Raw genomic sequence first — 20,619 nt, 5'->3', positions numbered from 1 at the left:
GAGAGCATTAAAATTGCTTTTGTATTTTTCCTAAAGCCTCTTAGTGAGGTCATGCAAAGTAACACGTTCCACAGATATTATGGGAGCCTGAATCTCCTGAACTCTGTGACTTGATTCCCACCCCTCTCACCCCCCACAATTACCTTCTGGAAGGAGTTTTATCAAGCCTCTTGCGTAAATCTGTGGAGAAAGAGTTCCATGTGAGCCAGAACTGCATTTCTCTGGATTCTTTTTTAAACCTTGTGAAAGTTAACTCACCAGAGTTGTACCCCAGATTCACATTTTTAGTTATGGTTTTCTAGCATTTTGTATGTTATTTTCCTTTATTATGCAGTAGTAACAGTAACTAACAAAAATTTAGATACCTTCTTTACTTCACACTTGGATTACTTCAGATTTGAAGAATTTCATCCTGGTGATTGACCAGTATGTAAGGATGAAAGTCATGTGTTCCCTGGGGGGTGTACAAAGATGAGGGTTAGAAGCAGCCAGATCGGGTTGTAAATCCACTTTGTACCCTTTGAGTGTTGGCATTTCCATTTTGATCTCTTGGATTTAGATTCACATGATGTGAACAGCAGCGCATCGACTGCATACAAAAGAAGCATCATATTTCAGATGTAAAACCACACATATGTTATTATGGTTTATGGAAAAATTTAGGTTCCTGTGTTATCTACCACTGTAGATGGATACTCTGAATGGGTCTCTGTTCTGTTAAATTAATTTGGATTTCAATTTCTACCTTTTGAGTAACTACATTTTAAATCATCTTGGGACATTCTCAGACTGCTTAGGAAGGTTCTGAACACGTAGTTGACATTGTGAATTCTGTGAAGAAACAAACATTTATCGAAAGCCTGCCATATGCCAAATCTGTGCTTGTTATTTTAAAAATACATATATATTTCCCTTTGATTTTTATAAAAACCTTAAAAGGTATAGGGATGAAGACATCAAGTCTTAGCAGTTTAGGTGCCGAGATTCAAAATGGATCTGGGTCTAACTTTAACACTCATATTCTTAATATATTCCAGATGATTTTTAGGTTTTGAACTTCATTACTCACATAAAATCAACTTTAATCTCAATATTGTGAAGGGCTTAGCATAGTACTTGGCACACATTAAACACTCAACAAATCATCTCTCTTGTTATCTCTATCACTCCATTGGATGTTTTTCTCCCCCTTCATTTTTTTCTGTTTAGTACCTCTGGAATTTATGTTTTATTCCTTCAATTTCACATTAATAGAATAAGAGTAGGGAGAAGAAAGAGAAAAAAATTGAGCAAGTCCAAAAACAAGAGAAGAAAATGAAGAAATATGGAAGAAGTAGAGATAGGAAGTAATACTTGCCCCATTGCGTGGTTGTTAACGATCACATTTGGTTCAAGTTTATATCCTCAAGTTTTGTTTTATTCCCAGGTCATACTTACATAACAGCGACATAAGAGTTGTGGCAGAGATTTAAACTATTGGATATGAATGTGAATGCCAGTGTCTTAGTATACAGATCTGCGTGCATTCTCTCTCTCTCTCTTTTTTTTTTTTTTTTGGGTTGTGTTGGGTCTTCATTGCTGTGCATGGGTTTTCTCTAGTTGCGGTGAGTGGGGGCTACTCTTCATTTTGGTGCATGGGCTTATTGCGATGGCTTCTCTTGTTGTGGAGCACAGGCTCTAGGCGTGTGGGCTTCAGTAGTTGCAGCATGCGGGCTCAGTAGTTGTGACTCACAGGCTCTAGAGCACAGGCTCAGTAGTTGTGGCGCATGGGCTTAGTTGCTCTGCAGCATGTGGGATCTTCCCGGACCAGGGCTTGAACCCACGTCCCCTGCATTGGCAGGTGGATCTTAACAACTGCACCACCAGGGAAGTCCCCGCATCCACTCTCTTTTCTAATTTTTCCCTACCCAATAAAAAACCATTTTATTCATATTGATTAGTTCTGCTATTTTGAGGTGGAATACTCTGCTGCAATATTTCTTTTGAGTCTTCCCATGGCATCAGACGTAATAGGTCCAAAGTGAAATCCATTGTCTTTATTCTTTCTCTACCAAACATACTCCCTTCCTCATTTATCCTAGTTCTTAATGTGGTGCCAAAGTTCCAGTGCCTGAGGCAGAAAACTTAGTGTCACCTTTGATTCCTCTCCTTCTGGATCCTTTTAATTTTTTTTTTTTTAAACACCTGCCTCTGCAGTTCCCTGCTACCCATCTGTCAACACCGCAGCCACCTGATCTAGTTATCACTTCAAACTTGTGTTCTTCTCCCAGCCATTCAGCTTGCATATCTTGTCTTTATATCTTTATTCTCAAAGTATCCCACATATTACTTCCTAGAAAAAGTTTTTACATTAATCTTCTTTTTAGAAACCAGCAGTGATTCCATGTTCAGGTTACTTTGCCTAGATTATGGGTATCCTTTCCATACTTACTCCAGTTAAGTTTCCTACTAATAATGTACATGCTTTTCCCCAGTTAGATAATGTTATTAGTTAATAACATATGGAACCTGCTATGTGCCAAAACTGTTCAACGTACTTTATATTCATTGTGCCATTCCCATTTTTAAAAAGTTAACTGAAGGCCTGTAACTTGGTCAGTGCACTCACAATTGGGATGGACTCTTAATGAGCGTGTAATAAATAGTTTCTTTTCCTGCACTGCATTCCCCCTTCTCACATTCCATGCTTAGTTTTACCCCCCCTTGCCTTTTTCATGGTGTTTCCTGTTCCTAGGATATTTTTTCTCTTTGGTGTATCCAATTCATATCCGCTTCTAATTCACATCCACTATGCAAATACTACCTTGACTTATTTAGTTCTCATGGATCTTTCCTGTTGTCAAAATTCTGACATATTTATGAGGAGTTCTGCATAGTTTATCATGTAACTATTCTCAATGTAATCAGTTTCGTCTCAGTTTTTCTGAAAATTTTAGCAGGGCTTTATGAGCATTAAATACTTGTTGGATGAATAATTTTTTCCCTCTTCACAAGTAGACATCAACTTTCTGGAAGGTTTAGCCCATTTCTTAATTTTTTTCCCTTCCCCACACAGCTCAGCAATGTGCTTGGCACGTATATAAATACTTAGTGATTGAATGTAGGCGAGTCTAGGCCATCTGCCTTTTGTGACTTTCATGGGAAAATACCTTCTCATTTTGTGCACATAGATGCACTTCAACCAAAAGGGTAGCACAGAAGATTAAGATAAAGAAGTGTATCAGGTATATAATTGCAGAATGAGATACATTATCTGTGTTTATTTGGACATATTAAAAGCCATAAACTTTTAATACTTAACTAGATGTAAGGCACTGAGCTAAGTGTTTTACATTTATTATCTTCATTCTTAGAACCAAGCTGTTGGATAGGTGACGCAGTTGATGCTCAGAATGGTTAAATAGCAGCTCATAAGCAATAGAACTGGGTTTAAACTCAGGCATTCTTGATTTTAAATACTTAAGTGCTGTGCTGCATATCTTGTTATTCACCCTCATTGTTGGAGTTTTCACCACTTGAGACATACCTCCTTGTTTAAGTTCATTAACTTTAAATACATTAGATCATGCTGGTTTCCAGCATAAAGTAAACATTCAGTGACTGTTAGCCTTTATTGTTGCTATTTTTCCAGAGTACACTAAAGTGTCCATGACATTGTCTTTCCCCTTATGCAAACTTTAAAGACAGAATCAGCTATTTATTACCTCTGTAAAATCTGGAGAAATATATATATGTGTGTGTTTAAATGTATTTGGAGTTTCATGAGGGCAAAGAAGATTTAGAGAGTGAGAATTTAAAGTGAGCTACTTTGCTACTGTTTCCAATCATCTCTCTGTAGTAAGATGCAATGCCTGCACAGTGTATCTGGAGGGATGCCTGTCTTGAGCTCACAAATGGGAAGTAGGTAATGGATGTCAGAGGTATCTACAGTTGCCCTCAGTGTCTTGGGAAGGATTTTGACTATTGATCTACTTTGTATGTTTTCACAATGGAGGATTTTAGGTCCTCTTTTCAAGAGGCCATCTCGTTTTTCTGCAAATTGGAGAATGACAGAATCATGGAAGACATTACTACTTTAGTTTTTATTTTTGTGTATACTATCTTTGTGTGTTTAGATTATGGAATTTAAGAAATAAATTCCATAATTTGACTAGAGAATAACCAGTTTAGTGAAAATAAGTGAAAGTAAAACCCTTTTATTGAAATTTTAAAATTTTGATAAAATTTTAAACTTACAGAAAAATTATAAGAAGAATATAAGGAACTCCTATATACTCTTTAACCTATTTTTAAATAGTGACCTATTTGAAAAATAGGTTTTTCTTTCATCTTAACATTTGCTAATTATGTAATAAGTCATGTTATTATCACAGTGGTAGAATGAATGATAATCTTGTTAACTGGGCCTACCTTTTCCCCCTCAGCTTTATTAAGATAGAATTGACACATAACATTGTATAAGTTTAAAGTGTACAACATGTTGATTTGATACATTTATGTATTGTAAAATGATTACCACCGATGGCATTAGCTAATATCTCAATCTTGTCACATTGTTACCATTTCTTTTTGGGGTGAGAACATTTAAGATCCTATGTTTAATTTTAATGCTTTCTAAAGGGATTTTTTAAAAGTCAAGACTTCCTTCCAGCATACTGCTATCCTTAGAAATGTCTGTTTCCTCGTATCCAGTCACTACCCCCGCCCCACCTTGAACCCCCTCACCATATTTTTGCAGATCAATTTAAAGATTTATCTGTTTTACAATTTAAATAAAATCCAATTTGGAGTTTGGGGCTAAAATACTGTTCATTGAAATGACATGCAAACCGTGTGAAATGAGAACATTCAGGCAAATCCCAAGTGTAAGGAATATAATTAAACAGGGAAAAAATAAGCCTTATTTTATTTTGCAGCTGTAGAATTATAACATTCTAGTGGCAAGATGGAAGAGCTTTTATATGGCTCAGTTTTTTTTGTTTGTTTTTTTGTTTGTTTTGCTGTACGCGGGCCTCTCACTGTTGTGGCCTCTCCCGTTGTGGAGCACAGGCTCCGGACGCGCAGGCTCAGTGGTCATGGCTCACAGGCCCAGACGCTCCGCGGCATGTGGAATCTTCCCGGACTGGGGCACGAATCCATGTCCCCTGCATCGGCAGGCGGACTCTCAACCACTGCGCCACCGGGGAAGCCCTATGGCTCAGTTTTAAAATGATGCTTGAACTGACTACATTAAACCAGTATAATTAAAGGTATTTTAAAATTTAGTATCTGGTGTGCTATTTTAGTTAAATTTTAGAATATGAAATTTAAATGTTTAAGATCTCATCATGAGTACGTGCTTTCACATTATTAGGATGAAGTGAAATAATTTGTGAAAACAACTTAATTATAAACTAGAAAAAGACTATAACGTGAGGTATTTTTATTTCATTTATAGAAGCAAAGGAGAAGAAAAGCTGTTTATTTAAATAAGTGGAATAAAGGAGCCATCTTTATTTCAATATTGTTTGCATGAATTATACAGGATTTAATGTATTTGCATTTTTGATTTCAGATTCAAAACGCTAATGATGTATTAATTGCGCCACTTGAGAAATTTCGCAAAGAACAAATAGGTGCAGCAAAAGTAAGTGTTGCATTTTATTATTCTTTGGATATTCTCCTGATAATTAAAGATGACAGACGTAATTTCAGACGTTAACATTTTTGAAAGTAGAATGACCTTTTAAAACTTCCGTACGTCATTTAAAATTTTGCACAGAGCCTATTACAAAGACTGGAATTCTTTTAAACACAGAAAAGATATTATTCTTCTACTGAATAGAGAAAAAGTCAGCATAAGTGGGTTCCTCCCATCCCAACAATGGTAGGAAATTAACTGTTTTAAAGACGGTGAAATTATGGTAAAAATATGAGGAGTTTTCCTAACATCTATATAAAATAAAATTAGGCACGAGGTATGTACACTGAAAATTAAGGTAGTAATTATAAAAGACCTTTTATTATTTTTTGTATTTTTTATTCTTAATAAAAATATTAGGAATATAAATATTAAGAATATAATATAAAGTGTTTGTGGAAAACTTTAGACATCTTTTTCAGGCCTTTGCATTCATGTTTAATTGGTTATGGATCAATTAAAATTTCCCTGAGCCTAATAATTTCTGAAATTTACTTGCATCCTCTTTCTTAGATCCATGTTTAACTACCTTCTCAACATCATGTAAGGACATAAAATTTGGGTTTCCAAGATAGAACCCGTCATCTGTCATACTTCCCCTGTCCTTTCTCTGATTTGATTTTCTAATTAGTCAATGACATACCTCTTCCCTCTTTGAGCAGTGCTTTCATTCTCCTGCAGGAATATTTCTCCTCTATTCTCCTCCCTTCTGTCTGAAATATTGAAATAGCCTACTGGTTGGTCTCTATGTCCCCACCCTAATCTGTTAACAAATTTTTGCCATGTTTAACAGTTGTTCTTCAATGATGAAACCTTCAGTGGTTGTCTCTGAGAGAGACAGTTTAATCTCAATAATGAAATTTTTTCACAGTGTGGCCACTTTCTACGTTTCAGTGTACCTCCCTCATCTGGTACAACTGTCTGTTCACTAGTTCCTGTATATATCCTGGCTCTACTAATGTCTTTGCCCAAACTTTTCCCCTCCTTGGAATATTTCTTACCCTTAACTTGTTGAAGTCTTGCTAGCTCTCCATGGTCCCTTATATTCCAGCACCAGAAAGAAGCCTTCCTTTATGTGGGTCTTTCCTCATATATCTGTTCCCCTTCCAGGACTGATTTTTTTTTTCTTACAGAATCAAGTAGTCCTTATGGTTATTTCCTGTAAAAAGCTATCACAGTCTGCCTTGAATCAGAGTTTTATGTGCATTTCTCCACCAATTATTAGCCATTATCAAGTCAAGAACTAAACCAGAACCATTTCTGTGTTAATTCAGCAAACATTTATCAATATCTTGGTTGGCCCACTTGTGGCAAAGTATGGTGTTTGATAAGATTAAGGGATACAATTGTAAACAAGACAGACAAGATCCCCACACTTGTGTCATTTATTATCTTTTGTGTATTTACAAATGCACTGAGGATTGTGATACAGAAGTGCAGGGTGCTTTGTGAGAGTATAATTAATGGAACTGACCTTGTCCAGAGAACCAAGCAATGCCTTCTGGTGGAAGTATTGGTTAAGCAGAGAACTAAATGATGAGAAAGAAATAGCTAGAAATGGGGATACAGGGGCAGCAAGGGAGGAACCTTCTTTACACTCCAGAAGAGGACCGTGGGGATGGAGGACGTGTGCATGCCTTTGTATTTACTCGTTATTCTATTTTACTCTTACTCACGATAAAGAAAAGTTGTAGGTAGAGTGATTATATTTGATCAAAATATTATGAAATATTTTGATATTTTAAAATATCACTCTAGTTGCATGCCATGCATGGATTGGAGGAAGCAGGACTGCTTGAGGGAAACCATGCTTGGGAGTTAAAGGACAGTTATCTTGGATTCAGAAGGGAACACTGGCTGTGGAGACAACGGGATGTATTTCAGAGGTAAAATGGAAAGGGTAGGAAATGGGTTACATACTGGGAAGTGAGCAACAGCACATTTCAGTGATGACTCCCAGGGTTCTGTGTTGTAAAATTGGGTGTTTTTTGGAGCCACATACTGAGATAGGGAACATTTATGTTAGGATGGCAAAGATGGTTTGCCATGAATGAATTTGAGGTTTCTCTGAGTCATCCAAATGGACATGGTGAGTTAGCAGGTGTATGTTCAGATCTGAATTAGAAATATGTTTGGGAATTGTCCTCTAGGTGATAATTAAAATCATGGAGATAGATTAGATCCCCCTGGGAAAGAGTAGATTGAGAAGAGGACCTAAATTCTATATAATCTGAGAACTCTCAACATTTGATGTTTGGAAAAAAAGAAAGACAGATAAGGAGGCTGAGAAGGAAGAAGCAGAAGAAGGAAGAAAATACAAGAATGTGGTGTCTCAGAGCAAGAAGTCTTTTCAAGAATAATAATAGCTGATCTTTCTTGAGATCTATACTGTAGGATAGATTTCACTGAGCTATTACATTTGTGACCTGATTAAGTCCTCACAAGCAACCTTAGTGGTGAGTACAGGTGTTACATCTGCTTTACAGTGAGGAAAATGATGAGGTCACCTGCATGCACCATTTCATAGAGCTGGGAAATCAGCCTATGGATCTGAAATCAAGCCATTTTCCTTCAAAGCCTCGATTTACCACCATATTTCACGTCATCAGTGATATTTTTTTTGAGGATTTTTTTTTTTTTTTTTTTTTTTTTTTTGCGGTACGCGGGCCTCTCACTGTTGCGGCCTCTCCCATTGCGGAGGGACGCGCAGGCTCAGCAGCCATGGCTCACGGGCCCAGCCACTCCGTGGCATGTGGGATCCTCCCAGACCGGGTCACAAACCCACGTCCCCTGCATCGGCAGGCGGACTCTCAAACACTGCGCCACCAGGGAAGCCCCATCAGTGATATTTTTATGAAGTTAAAAACCTTTGTGAAGAATTCTTTCTCTAGCACAGAATATTCCAACTTTTTGGCCCATTTAAAATAGTAAATTTCATATGTGTATAGATTCTTATTTGCAGGTTTAGGTTAGCTACAGTTGCAGTAGCATGAGCAATTACACCCATTTTATTTTGTTTTTTAAGTATCTCAATTGCTGGACAGGTCAGCTGGACACACAACAGTGTTCTATGACCTTTCCTACTCGTTGGGAGGTTGAACTTGTAGTTGAATTAATTCAGATGAAATCTTGAGCATAAATATGGTTGTACTGGGCCTCTTGGTGGTGGTGATTCTGTGTATTTTATTTGCCTGATGGCTCTTAGTACTATATTGTTTCTCAGCTGCTAAGTGATCCTTGTTTAGTAAAGTGAATGGAAAGTAGGCATTCTCTTCTGCAATATTTGTATAGGTCAATTTTCTTTTTTTCTGTTATTGCAGAAACATCTTGGTAGGAATAAAAATCTTGAAAACGTTGATTTTTTTTCTATCGCTTTACTTCCTGTTTTGCTTAGGTATTTTCTTACTTGGTAAATAAAGTTAATTCTACAAATGACACTCTTACACTTTTCACAGTCTTGACAGTGGAGGTTTCCCACAAGTGTGTTCAGGCTGATGAGTCAGCTAGAAGGCAAGAGTGTCATTTAAGGTCCACTGCAGTCAGGACCTCCTCAGCTTGGACCTAGTGGAAAACAACTGAGTCAGAGTGGCCCTCTCCTCACATGCAGATGATTCTATTTAACCGAAGTGGATAAAGTCCATGGATGGCAAACATTTCCTTTGTTAAAGTGTGTTTTTGAGACACACTTGAGCTTTGAGACACCTGATACTTTGCTGTGGAAAGCAAGGCCCTGAGCGAGTTACAGTTGTGGGAAAAAAACACTGCATCTGTGAGAGGCATTAGAAAAGATTAATGATGGGGTTGTTGAACTGAAGGACGGAAGAGATGGGTCCTGCTTTGTGAATAGCTAAAGATTAGAAGAATTATCCATAAACACTTGTCAAGAATGTATTTATTTAAAGATTCTTAGTCTGAGGGTGTATGCAGAATGAAATTGTATTGCAGGCCTGACCTATTACATGTGTCAGACATAGAAGTGAATGTTTGGTTTCTTTAATTCATCTCCTCATACACTGTTGACTTAAATGCTAGAAATGAGTGGAACATAGGTATTCCGAATGAATAATGCCAGCTAGAATTTCCACAATATGAGTATGCCTAGAGAAGCATTATTATAGAGCAAGATGAGTTATAACTTGTTATCACACTTTTTTGTATATATTAACAGCTATATTTCATTGTATTGGAAGCGTCCTCCTTGCCCTCAGAGAGAATGAATTGTACGTCATATCTGCAGCTTCCACACGTGTTCCTGCATAAACTGGCTGATGCCAAAATATTGGTAGAACTTCATATCTGAGTTCCTAGTCAAAAACAAATACATTAGGGAGAAATCTGGGTGACCAGTGGCTCATTTTCCACATATAAACGGACTGAGCGGCTGGCTGGGGGTGCTCAGTCCCCAGTCCCCAGAAGGAGGACCAGAGCTCAGCTCTTCAGACCAGCAGTCTTTTGACTACTCCATGCTGCTCTTTAGAATACTCTTTTGTGAAATATTTTTTTCTTTACTTTTAGCAAACAAATGTTTTAGTGTGAAATATCTTAATGATAAAAATGTTGTAAATAAGCCCAAACTTGCCCACTTTGAATCAAACCTATTTAATGTATCTGTCTTGATTTAAAAATTCCCCAGCACAGGCCTGGGCAGTATGCCTCCTTGTAATGGAAAATGTCCTGTGGTGATAGGCCCAATGGAGCAATCACCCTTCCAGGGAAGGGGGGATGAATCACACCTTTAGTCTACCCCTGGGCTCAGGGTACCCCACAGACCCCTCTCAACAACCCTCCCTCCCAGCGTTTAAACTTTGTGCCTTTGACCATCTGCTAGGTCTGAAGATATTTTATGCAAAGAGTTCTTGGGCCCCTGAAGTCAAGGATGGGGGTGCTTGGCAGCTGTTCCCTCTCCCTGGGGATATGCAACCCTTAGAGATTGCCTCGGAGCCCCCTCCCAGCCAGTGGGGAGATGGACCCCTCCCTTGCTCAGTGCCTCCTGGCTGGGCCTTCACCCCAGGGGGTCCATATATACATTTGATAAGCCCACCTCTCCCATGTTGCATGCATGTTATACTCCAGAACCAAAGTATAGCCCTTCCCCCTGTAGCCTCTGCTCTGCCTCCCCCTGCTGGGGTGGTGGGGGTATGACTGAAGGGTCATCCTAGGTAGATTTTGTGGAGGTGGGAACAGAGGCATTGAGACTCTAAAGCAGTAGACAATCCCCAGATACCATCGGTAGATTTGGAACTGCATTTGTTGTTTGTTTTATATGCATATATTTTAGGGCTGTCGATTTACTTTCCTAATTTGTTTTCCATAGCTTATTCCTGAGCACAAAATGCTAATAATCGATTACATTTATTTTTCCTCACCCTGGCCTTTGAGGCAGTTGGGACCAGTAGCATCATCTTTTCTACTAGAGAGACCAGAGGCCTAGAGAAGAATGTGAGCTAGGACTAGAGAAACTTGGACCTCCCACCGAGAGGCTGGGAGGCAGAAGTTTGGCTGAATGAGTGTTAGTTTCACACGGGGCAGGGGGTAGGGGGATGGGGACACTTAAAACCTGTAGTTACTGAATCCCTTCTACAGGCGGGTCCTGCCTCCAAAGGACAGAGGAGCCAACCCTGCTCTGTCATTAGGCCTTGTGGATAGGGAACGTGGACTATCTAAATCCTCACCTCCCTTTTTTTTTCTTTTCTTTTTGTTTGGATGTTTTCACAGGTCTCACTTACACCAAAGGGAAAGAATCTTCATTAAAGTCCATATTTCTTCTAAAAAAAAAAAAAAAAATTTCTCAGCACACAGTATGCAGTTAACATGGGCTGGTTTTATTAGATAAGAGACTTGAGAAATACTACCCATTAAAGTTAAAAGGTACATTTTCATTTGTATGGGAAATGTTTTTAAGACTGGTTTTCATTTTCACTTAGACCTTACTGGAAATCATGTGAACATTCTTCCATGGTTTTAAAACAAAAATAAATGATATAATATTAGTCATGTAAAAATAGAACTTGATTTTCTTTACGTTGATTTCTATTGAAAACTACAGTAGAACTGGATAATTCTTGTCCCTTTGTTCTGTCCATAATAGAGTTTGGTTCTGCCTCTGAACATTTGTTAATTACACAGCAAGGCATGTTAAAAAATAATAATTTTAGCGTATAGTACCTAAAAAATCTGTGGCTAAGTATCACAATTAATTCCTTTTACAACCTTAAAATTTCCTTCATGTGAAAAATGGCTGCATTCTAATTTGTTGTCTCAAATATGCAAATGGTTTAGGGAATCTAGAAGAATTACAGGTACTTATTTCAAGTTTAAAAGAGTTTACCACTAAAGCAAGTTATTCATCTAATTTAATGCATAATAAATACTTTGGACTCATGATGAGAACAATCCAAAAGGGAATTCTCTGGCGATCCAGTCATTAGGACTCCGGGCTTCTACTGCAGGGGCCACTGGACTGCCCGCAAATTCCCTTTTGGATTGTTCTCATTCATGAGTCCAAAGTATTTATTATCCATTAAATTAGGTGAATAACTCAGTTCAGTGACCAACATATGGTTACCATAGGAGAAGTGGGGGAGGGGTAAATTGGGAGATTGGGATTGACATATACACACTACTATATATAAAATAGATGACTAATAAGAACCTACTGTATAGCACAGGGAACTCTATTCAATACTCTGTAATGACCTGTATGGGAAAAGAATCTAAAAAAAAGTGGATATATGTATATGTATAACTGATTCACTTTGCTGTACAGCAGAAACCAACACAACATTGTAAATCAACTATACTCCAATAAAAATTAATTAAAAAAAAAAGAAAGTGGTTTATAGGATCAGAGTATGGATTTAAATCACCTTACTTTCCTCCTGTTTTCAACAGGTCCTACAGAGAATGGTCAGGATTGGTTTTTCATATGCTGCTGATGGCCACTGAGCTGAGTCTCTCTCTTAGACAGATATTCTCTGGCAATGACTGTATTTGGTACTGAATTCTCTGGGTGAACTAGAAACAATTTGATAGTTGTTTTGAGACTACTTATGAATCCCTTTATTGTGCCTTCTATCAGTAGACTCTATTATGTTATATAGAGTTTTAGAATTACTGATTTTGTTATTTGATCCCATTTTTAAACGATAATAGTTACGCTTTATAATAGGTAACCAGGTACTGCCCTAAGCACATTACATGTAAACTCATTTAATCCTCACAACCAACATATTAGATAAGAAAACTGCTGAAACTCATTTTATAGATAAATAAAATGAGGTGCAGAGAAGTTAAGTAAATGGGCCGAGGTCACATGACTAGTAAGGAGTATAGTTAGATTTTAAACAAATGAGATCAAGCCTATAGAGTACTTTCGTAGCACCACCACATGTTTGATGCTCAAGAAATACTAATTCCTTTTCTCTGTTCTCAGCGAAAATTGTCTGGTTAGCTCATTTAGAGAGCAAAATAATGTCTTTTAATTGTTTAGCAGCCAGTTCTGTGGAGTCATACAAACTTGAAATCAAAACCTGGCACTTAGTACTTATAGGAAATGTGAACTTGGATAATTAAATACTTTTTAAAGTTTCGCTATCAGAAAAATGGAGACATAATAGAATCGTCATAGAATTAATGATAGCATAATTTGACATTTCATATAAATTGCTTAGCATAATTTCTTCCACATAAGTACTAGGATGTTAATTGCTCTTATTTTATAATTAATAATAATTACTGCTATTATATCCTTTCTGTCAGCATTACTCAACGTACTGCAGTAAAAGTAAGGTCATTGTTCATACAGGTTAGTTTGCCTTATTTTTTTTTTCATAGAAACAAATGCAAGTTGATTGCTAAATATTTAGATAGAGTGGTTCATGGGGCTACCAAGCAAGAGGGCCTTAGATATACATTACCTATAATTTAATAACACTATACAGTCTATGGGGCACTATTACTTATAATAGTCTAACAAAATTGGAAGTATCGTCATTCTTCAGATGACTCTCTGAGACCCAGAAAGGCCAAGTGGCATTGCCAACAACCCAGAGGTGCACATGTGTTCTATCTGGGACTCAAATCCAGGCCTTCTGATACCTAATTCAGTTGTTTGGCACCTGACTCCATCATGGGAATGTAAACCTTTTTTTTTTATAGTTTATTGTGTATTTTCACCATCCTTTACAGCATTCTTATGAGGCGAATATCAGCCCTAATTGACCCCATTGCCACCACTAGAAAAACAAACCAGATCACATTCCTTGGAGACAGTGAGTCAGTAGTAATCTGTATCCTTGACAGGTGGTACCATTCAATGTCTCCACATGCTCTGAAAATTCTGAGGGTATCGTGTTCTTATGTATATTTCAGAACCTGACAGTCATTGGAAAAGCTGAGCCTCACATAGAGTTGGACTTCTGGATAGGAATGTAACCCAAAAACTACTTTGCTGAATAATTTAATTTATATATATTACATCAGTATGTATTAAATGTGTATTGTGTTTACATACATATGTAGATTATTATAACTTTATTAAGTGACTACTAATTGCTCAGATAAGAACATATGCTCTTATAATTTGATTACAATAAATTGTAAATAAGGTTATCACTATTTTCCTTCCTAATTATTCTTATGTTATTTATGTTAATTATAATATGCCTGAAGACTGATACTTAAGAAACATTTTAAGCTTCCCCACAAATTGTATTTTTACAGAAGATCCTTATGCTAAATTTTTAGGTCAAATATATAATTTTTAAAAATTTTCACACAGTTTACAAGTGCCATACATAAATTGGAATTAAAAAATACAGTGGAGTCTCACTAAGGAGCATCATTGTTGAAATCAATGCCCAGAGATCTGGAGAGTGAAATCCACTGTACAGTTAAGATTCTTTTCATTCTTCAGTGGTCAGCCTTCTTCAGTGAGAATAGAACCTGTTTCCTTGTCATGAAGGTTCATCTGTAGCAAATCCAGTTACTTAGGGTTAACCTGGTAGAGGGAGAAGCTCTAACTAATGAAAATTTTCTAGGTCTCTTGTTTCTAACAGAGACAACAGTGAGGAGTTCAAGAGTTCCACCTGCACAGAGCACATTTCCCTAGTGAACTTTGTATCTTCTCCAGATAACAAGGTGGTTTCCTTGGTTCTGAGACTTAGTGTTTTTATTTGTAGATACTTTCTTTCCTCTACCTCATCTGCTGGCTGCCCTGCTGCAGAAGAGCTTCCTACTTGAGAGGTTATGCCTCAAATCCATTTCACCATATATATGTTGGTTCTGAGCATGCTATACATGTTGCTATTTTTACTTATACCTTCTTTGTTCATGATTACTGCCTTCCCAGTGGTCCTTGAGATGGTTGGGAGGCTATTTAAGTGGTTGGAAATATTCTGAAACATTTAGGAAACTTCATATTGACTTCTGTGGAAAACTCAAACAAGAACTCAATAAAACTGGAAACATTTTATTTTATGTTTACATTTTAGAATTCAGAGCAAGTTGCAGATACAGACAGAAGTCCTTTTCAAGTGTCAGGAATATGTCGGTCTGTAGTAAGCACCATTTGATGTTAACTACGGAGCTCTGATAAAATGACTACCATCAGTGACCTAAGCTATCCTGTATTTGATTTCATAATGTAATAGTTGCCTGTTTGTTGTGAAAAAAAGAAAAACAGAAAAATATCAGAGTTTATTATCAGGGTGAGCTAAGAAAGAAAATGAAAGATGAAGGATTTTCCAAATCATTTTTATAGAATACTAATTTTTACACCTTGTAATCTATTCTTTGGGGGTTTTGCAAATGAGTTATGCCAGCACTTGACTTTTAATGGTGCTTTATTGGTCTGTTCCTATTGCCATCACCTATATTTTATGTATATCAAATTGGAATTAAAACTTTATAATACACATTGAAGTAATTAGAAACCCTCTAAAGACTATGAATCAGTGTGTTAAATATTTAGGAAATGTATACAGATTTAAAAATTATGAAGAATCTCAGACTACTTCCCCTAAAAAATTAATTAAAACCTTTTGTTACATTGGAAATACAGAACATTTTCATGTCTAGTTCAGCAAAAAGAAAAAAGAAAAAAATTTACTGAGTGCCAAATGTCAAAGTTACCAGGGACAGTATTTGTCAGAAAGCATCTGAATTTGTTCAACGTCCCTGTTAAGTTTAGGGTTTTTTTTTTTTAATATGACACTGTTCTAACTTACCAAACTCTTGTTTTCTATAAACAGCTTCAATTTCTCCGTGTTCTTGTTAAAAATTTGGCAGTGGAAACTGAACATGAAGCCCCAAAGAGTGTCTGGTTACTACGTTTTAAAAAAGTATCAATATTGACCAATGAAATTATTTACCTTTTCACTGTTCGTGTCACATTGTTTATTCAGGTCAAAGTAAAATCTCAGCATCTCTTAAGCTAGAGCTCTTTGATTCCATGCTTGCCTGGTAGACTTTTTGGATTTGATGGTGAGACATAATATGTTTCAGTTACTTCATCCCAAAGTCATGAGGTCTTTTGGCATGTAGATTTTATCATCTAATATATTGACAGGTTCTCTACTACCTCATCCTCCTTTCCAAGCTCTGAGTCATTAGAAATCTGATGAGCATGCCATCAGTCATCTTGCCTTAAGTCACTGATATGAAAACATTCAACTTCATGGTGTTGATCTGCTTTATACTAGGCACGGTGTTCAGTCTTGCGGACGCAAAAATAAAATATGATGCTTGCCTTCATGGAGTTCACAGAATAGCAGAGGAAGCCGCAGGGAAACAGATAATTAAGATGGAATGGGTTTAGTGGTTTATCTGAAATATGCCTGTAGTCTTATATAAGCACAGTGGAAGAAACAATTTATTCTGCTTAACTGGGGATGCTGGCAAAGACTTTTATGAAGTTTCAGCATTCAGCAGGTGCAATTTAAAGGCTGGCAGAAATTTTCCAGTCAGTGTAAGGGAAAATAGCATCCCAGGCAAAAGAAAAGTCATAGTGACATAAAAAAATTTGTGATGTGGCTTAGAAGCTTGATATATTCTAGTGTGATTAGAGCTGTGGTGTTTGGCCTTTTTTAACAGCGACAGCAAAAACATGAACTGTATTAAGAAATGCACTTTATATCACAATTCACTGAGTATATGTGCTAATATACTTCTATTACTACATGTGATGTAATCTGGTATTTTCTATTGTATTCTATTCTAATCTATTTCATAAAACAATTGCTGGTTATAACCCATGAAATTGATTGTATAATTAACCAGTATGTCAGAACCCATAGTGTGAATAAATATTGGGCTAGAGCTTAGTGTGTGTATGCAAATGGAAGACGTGGGCAAATTAGTGAAAAATGGGGCAATGAAATTAGTGAAAAAGACTAACTAGTGAAATCAGTGAAAATTTCACTAATTAGCAAATTAGTGAAAAATACCAGCTGGGCCAGAATAATGGGGAGTTTTGTGCTGCACCAAGGAGTCTTTTTGGTTAATGATAATCATATATGTCAGACAGTTTTCTAGGCAGCTCACATACATAATTTTTGTTTAGTCTTTACAACAACCCTATGAGTTAGGGGCTATTATTTTCACACTCTTCTTACCAAAGAGTAAACTGAGCCACAGAGAGGGTAATCTAATTTGCCTAGGATTAGACAGCTAGTATGTAACAAAGCAGGGATTGAACCCAGGCAGTTGGGCTCTAAAACACATGTTCCTAATCATGATACTATTCTCATGTGGCCAGTTGAGTCTTGAATCTGTATTTCAAGAAGGTAGTTTATGGGCATTGTGAATGTCTGGAATCAGAGAGACCAGCTACCAGTCTATAATTCATCAATATCTGCAGTAGAATGTTCAGGATAAATTTTGTTTTACCATCAGGGGATCCAATCATTTCTGTGTACCTGCCAGCCATACAAAACTTGGTAAATGGAAAATCAGCCCAGCAGGAGGACACGAGAGTAGACAACCTCAGGCCTGTGTAAGATCACAGAGGTCTTTGACTCTAAACTCCCACTGATTACCCTCCAGCACATTACAAACCTCTGGAGTCCTGGTCTTTTCCATGGAGTTCACAGAGGAGCCTCTTTGTTAACCCTCCAGTTTCTTTCCAGCACTGTCTTTCTCATTTTCTGCTTTGATTCAGCAGCTTCTGCTATTGTAATGCTTTTCTTTTAAGTCAGTATAGTTCTCCAGTCTACCACATCTTTACTTTTTAAATTTACTTCTGTTCTTCCCTTTGGGTATGAGAGGCTTATCTCCCTATCTGTGAATTCTGCTGTTACCAAGTTCCTCAAGGAAGGGAGGCACAGGAGGGAATGAGCCCATTCTCCTGTGTGGTGTATTTGCCAGTTCTTACGCACCAGCACCAGTTCAGAGCAAGTATCACAGTGAAGACCCAGGTGCCTCCATTCTCTTCTGCCTCATGATGTTTTCCACCCTGAAGAATGGAAAGTGTCCTTTGTTTCCTTTCCTGAGCTGAGAATATTGATTTTTATGCTTTATGTTTAAGGATTAGCAAACTAGGCCAAATCTGGCCCACTGTCTGCTTTTGTATGGCCCACAAACTACAAGTGGTTTTACATTTTTAAATGGCTTTTGAAAAATTAAAAGAAGGGTAATATTTTGTGATAAGTGAATATTATGTGAAATTCAGATTTTAGTGCCCATAAATAAAGTTTTATTAGAACACAGCATTGCCCATTTGTGTTTTCTATGGCACTCTCACTTTACAACAGCAGAGTTGGATAGTTGTGTTGGAGACCATGTGGCCCACAAAGCATAAAATATTTATTATCTTGTCCCTTGCAGAAAGCAGTTTGTAATTCTTGGTCTAAGGCCTGAAACATATTTCCATTTTTTACCTCTGCAGTCTCTTAGGTCTTCATTCAAACAGGACCTTCTGGAGAAAACCATAATTTGAAAAGTTACATACACCCCAATGTTCATTGCAGCACTGTTTACTATAGCCAAGACATGCAAGCAACCTAAATGTCCATCAACAGATGAATGGATAAAGAAGATGTGGTACATATATACAATGGAATATTATTCATCCATAAAAAAGAATGAGATAATGCCATTTGTAGCAACCGGATGGACCTAGAGATTATCATACTAAGTGAAGTAAATCAGATGGAGAAAGACAAATACCATATGATATCACTTATATATGGAATCTATAAAAAGTGATACAAATGAACTCATTTACAAAACAGAAATAGACCCACAGACCTAGAAAACAAACTTACGGTAACCAAAGGGGAAAGAATGGGGAGGGATAACTTAGGAGTTTGGGATTAACATTTATACACTACTATGTATAAAATAGATAACCAACAAGGACCTACTGTATAGTACAGGAAACTATACTCAACATTTTGTAATAACCTATATGGGAAAGTAATCTGAAAAAGAATATATATATATATATATATATATATATATATATAAACTGAAACACTGTGCTGTACATCTGAAACTAACACAGCATTGTAAATCAACTATACTTCAATAAAAAAACAAAAAACAAAAAAACAGGACCTTCTCTGATATCACAGAGTTAACATAAGTTTGATGATTTGGCTTCCTATGTTGGAAAACCACAGAATTTATAAAAAGATAAACTTGGGTGTGACCTTTAGCAGATTAGTGACTAAAAGTCATATTTGTAACACAAACACCAGAATTTTTATTTGAAGTATATTTATCTTTATGGAAATTTTTTACCTTTGAAGCCAAATATACTCAGTTTATGGCTAGTGTTTGGCACACAAGCTATTTACAAGAAGAAGATGAAGAGTCCTTTTTACCTCTGAAGGAGAATGTATGTAAATACCTAAGAGAAGGCCAAGTCAAAACTACTTACAATTACATGCTTTTGTTTAGGTTTGAAGTCACAACTTGAACTGTTAAATAGGGTGGACAGCCTTCCTCCCAACAGTGTTTTTTAAGTAAAAATGTGGTAAACTTCATCATAGATTTAACCTTCTTTTGCCCATGTGCATGGTTCCTACACTATACAAAAGCAGTCAATTAAAAATGGAAAAAAAATGGGGGTAGGATTTTGTAGATGACTCATTTAACCAAAATTATTAAAATTTGTGGATATGTTTGTATAGACTCAGCACTAGATAACAAGAAGCATGTTTTGCAACTGGACAAATATATTAAAGTAAGGTCTGCCATTTTTATTCACTGTGGTAATCAACTCCCTCTGACTTTATGAATAGATTTTGCTTAATACAGCTTCCTACTGTTCTGCCTTTAGAGTAGATTTTGCATCTTTTTCTTCTGTAGACAGTCGGTAATAAAATGAAGCCAAACCGAATGCTCTCCAGAGACCATGCAGCCCATGTTTGCATTGAGAGCCTGGTGATTTACTGGCTCTGAGTTGGAGAGATGACCTCTACAATTACTGTAGAAACCCAGTGAGAAGTGAAGTGAGCTCACTGTAGAAAGATTTTAAGCATTGAAAAAACTTGCCTTATTTGGTAAATGTTTTTAACTGGTCCCAGCTGGTAATGCTGGTGAGCTCATTGTGAGATGTACTGTCTCTTTAAGCCAGATTCTTGTATTTTTTATCCACTAGAATTAGAGTGTTAAATGGTATTTGTTTAGTTTTTCTTGATGTGCTGTGGACTAAATCAAATCTGAAAGAACAGTATTCCACTTTGAAAATTAAAACCCAAATACATTGACACTTTATAAATTTTCTATATGTATTTTCTGGTCTACTATGTTGTTTACCTTACTTAGGCTTTGGGGAATTTGGGGTTTAATGTTTACCTTGAAGAACAAGACTCCTTTGGGAAGCAAATTTGTGTTTACTTTTTGGCTTTACTATGCTTTACTGTGTACACTTGTGTAAGTTTACTCTGAACATTAGAATTTTAGGATGGAATCTGTTAACTGCATTTCCTTTAGTT

The 20,619-nt window shown here is 36.7% G+C and overlaps 1 protein-coding gene across 2 annotated transcripts in view; it reads left to right on the top strand.

Moving 5' to 3' along the window:
• Nucleotides 1–20,619, top strand: part of ARHGAP42 (Rho GTPase activating protein 42) — a 287,206-nt gene that overhangs the window by 149,891 nt on the left and 116,696 nt on the right. For both annotated transcript variants that reach the window (XM_033862115.2, XM_019923816.3), the window contains exon 4: nt 5,555–5,626. In XM_033862115.2, the coding sequence (XP_033718006.1) occupies nt 5,555–5,626 (72 nt within the window). The remainder of the gene's footprint in view (nt 1–5,554; nt 5,627–20,619) is intronic.

Source organism: Tursiops truncatus, chromosome 8 (assembly GCF_011762595.2).
Source record: "Tursiops truncatus isolate mTurTru1 chromosome 8, mTurTru1.mat.Y, whole genome shotgun sequence".
Taxonomy (NCBI): Eukaryota; Metazoa; Chordata; class Mammalia; order Artiodactyla; family Delphinidae; genus Tursiops; species Tursiops truncatus.
The sequence above is the reverse complement of the archived record's forward strand: the minus strand, read 5'-3'. Positions and strand labels throughout refer to the sequence as shown.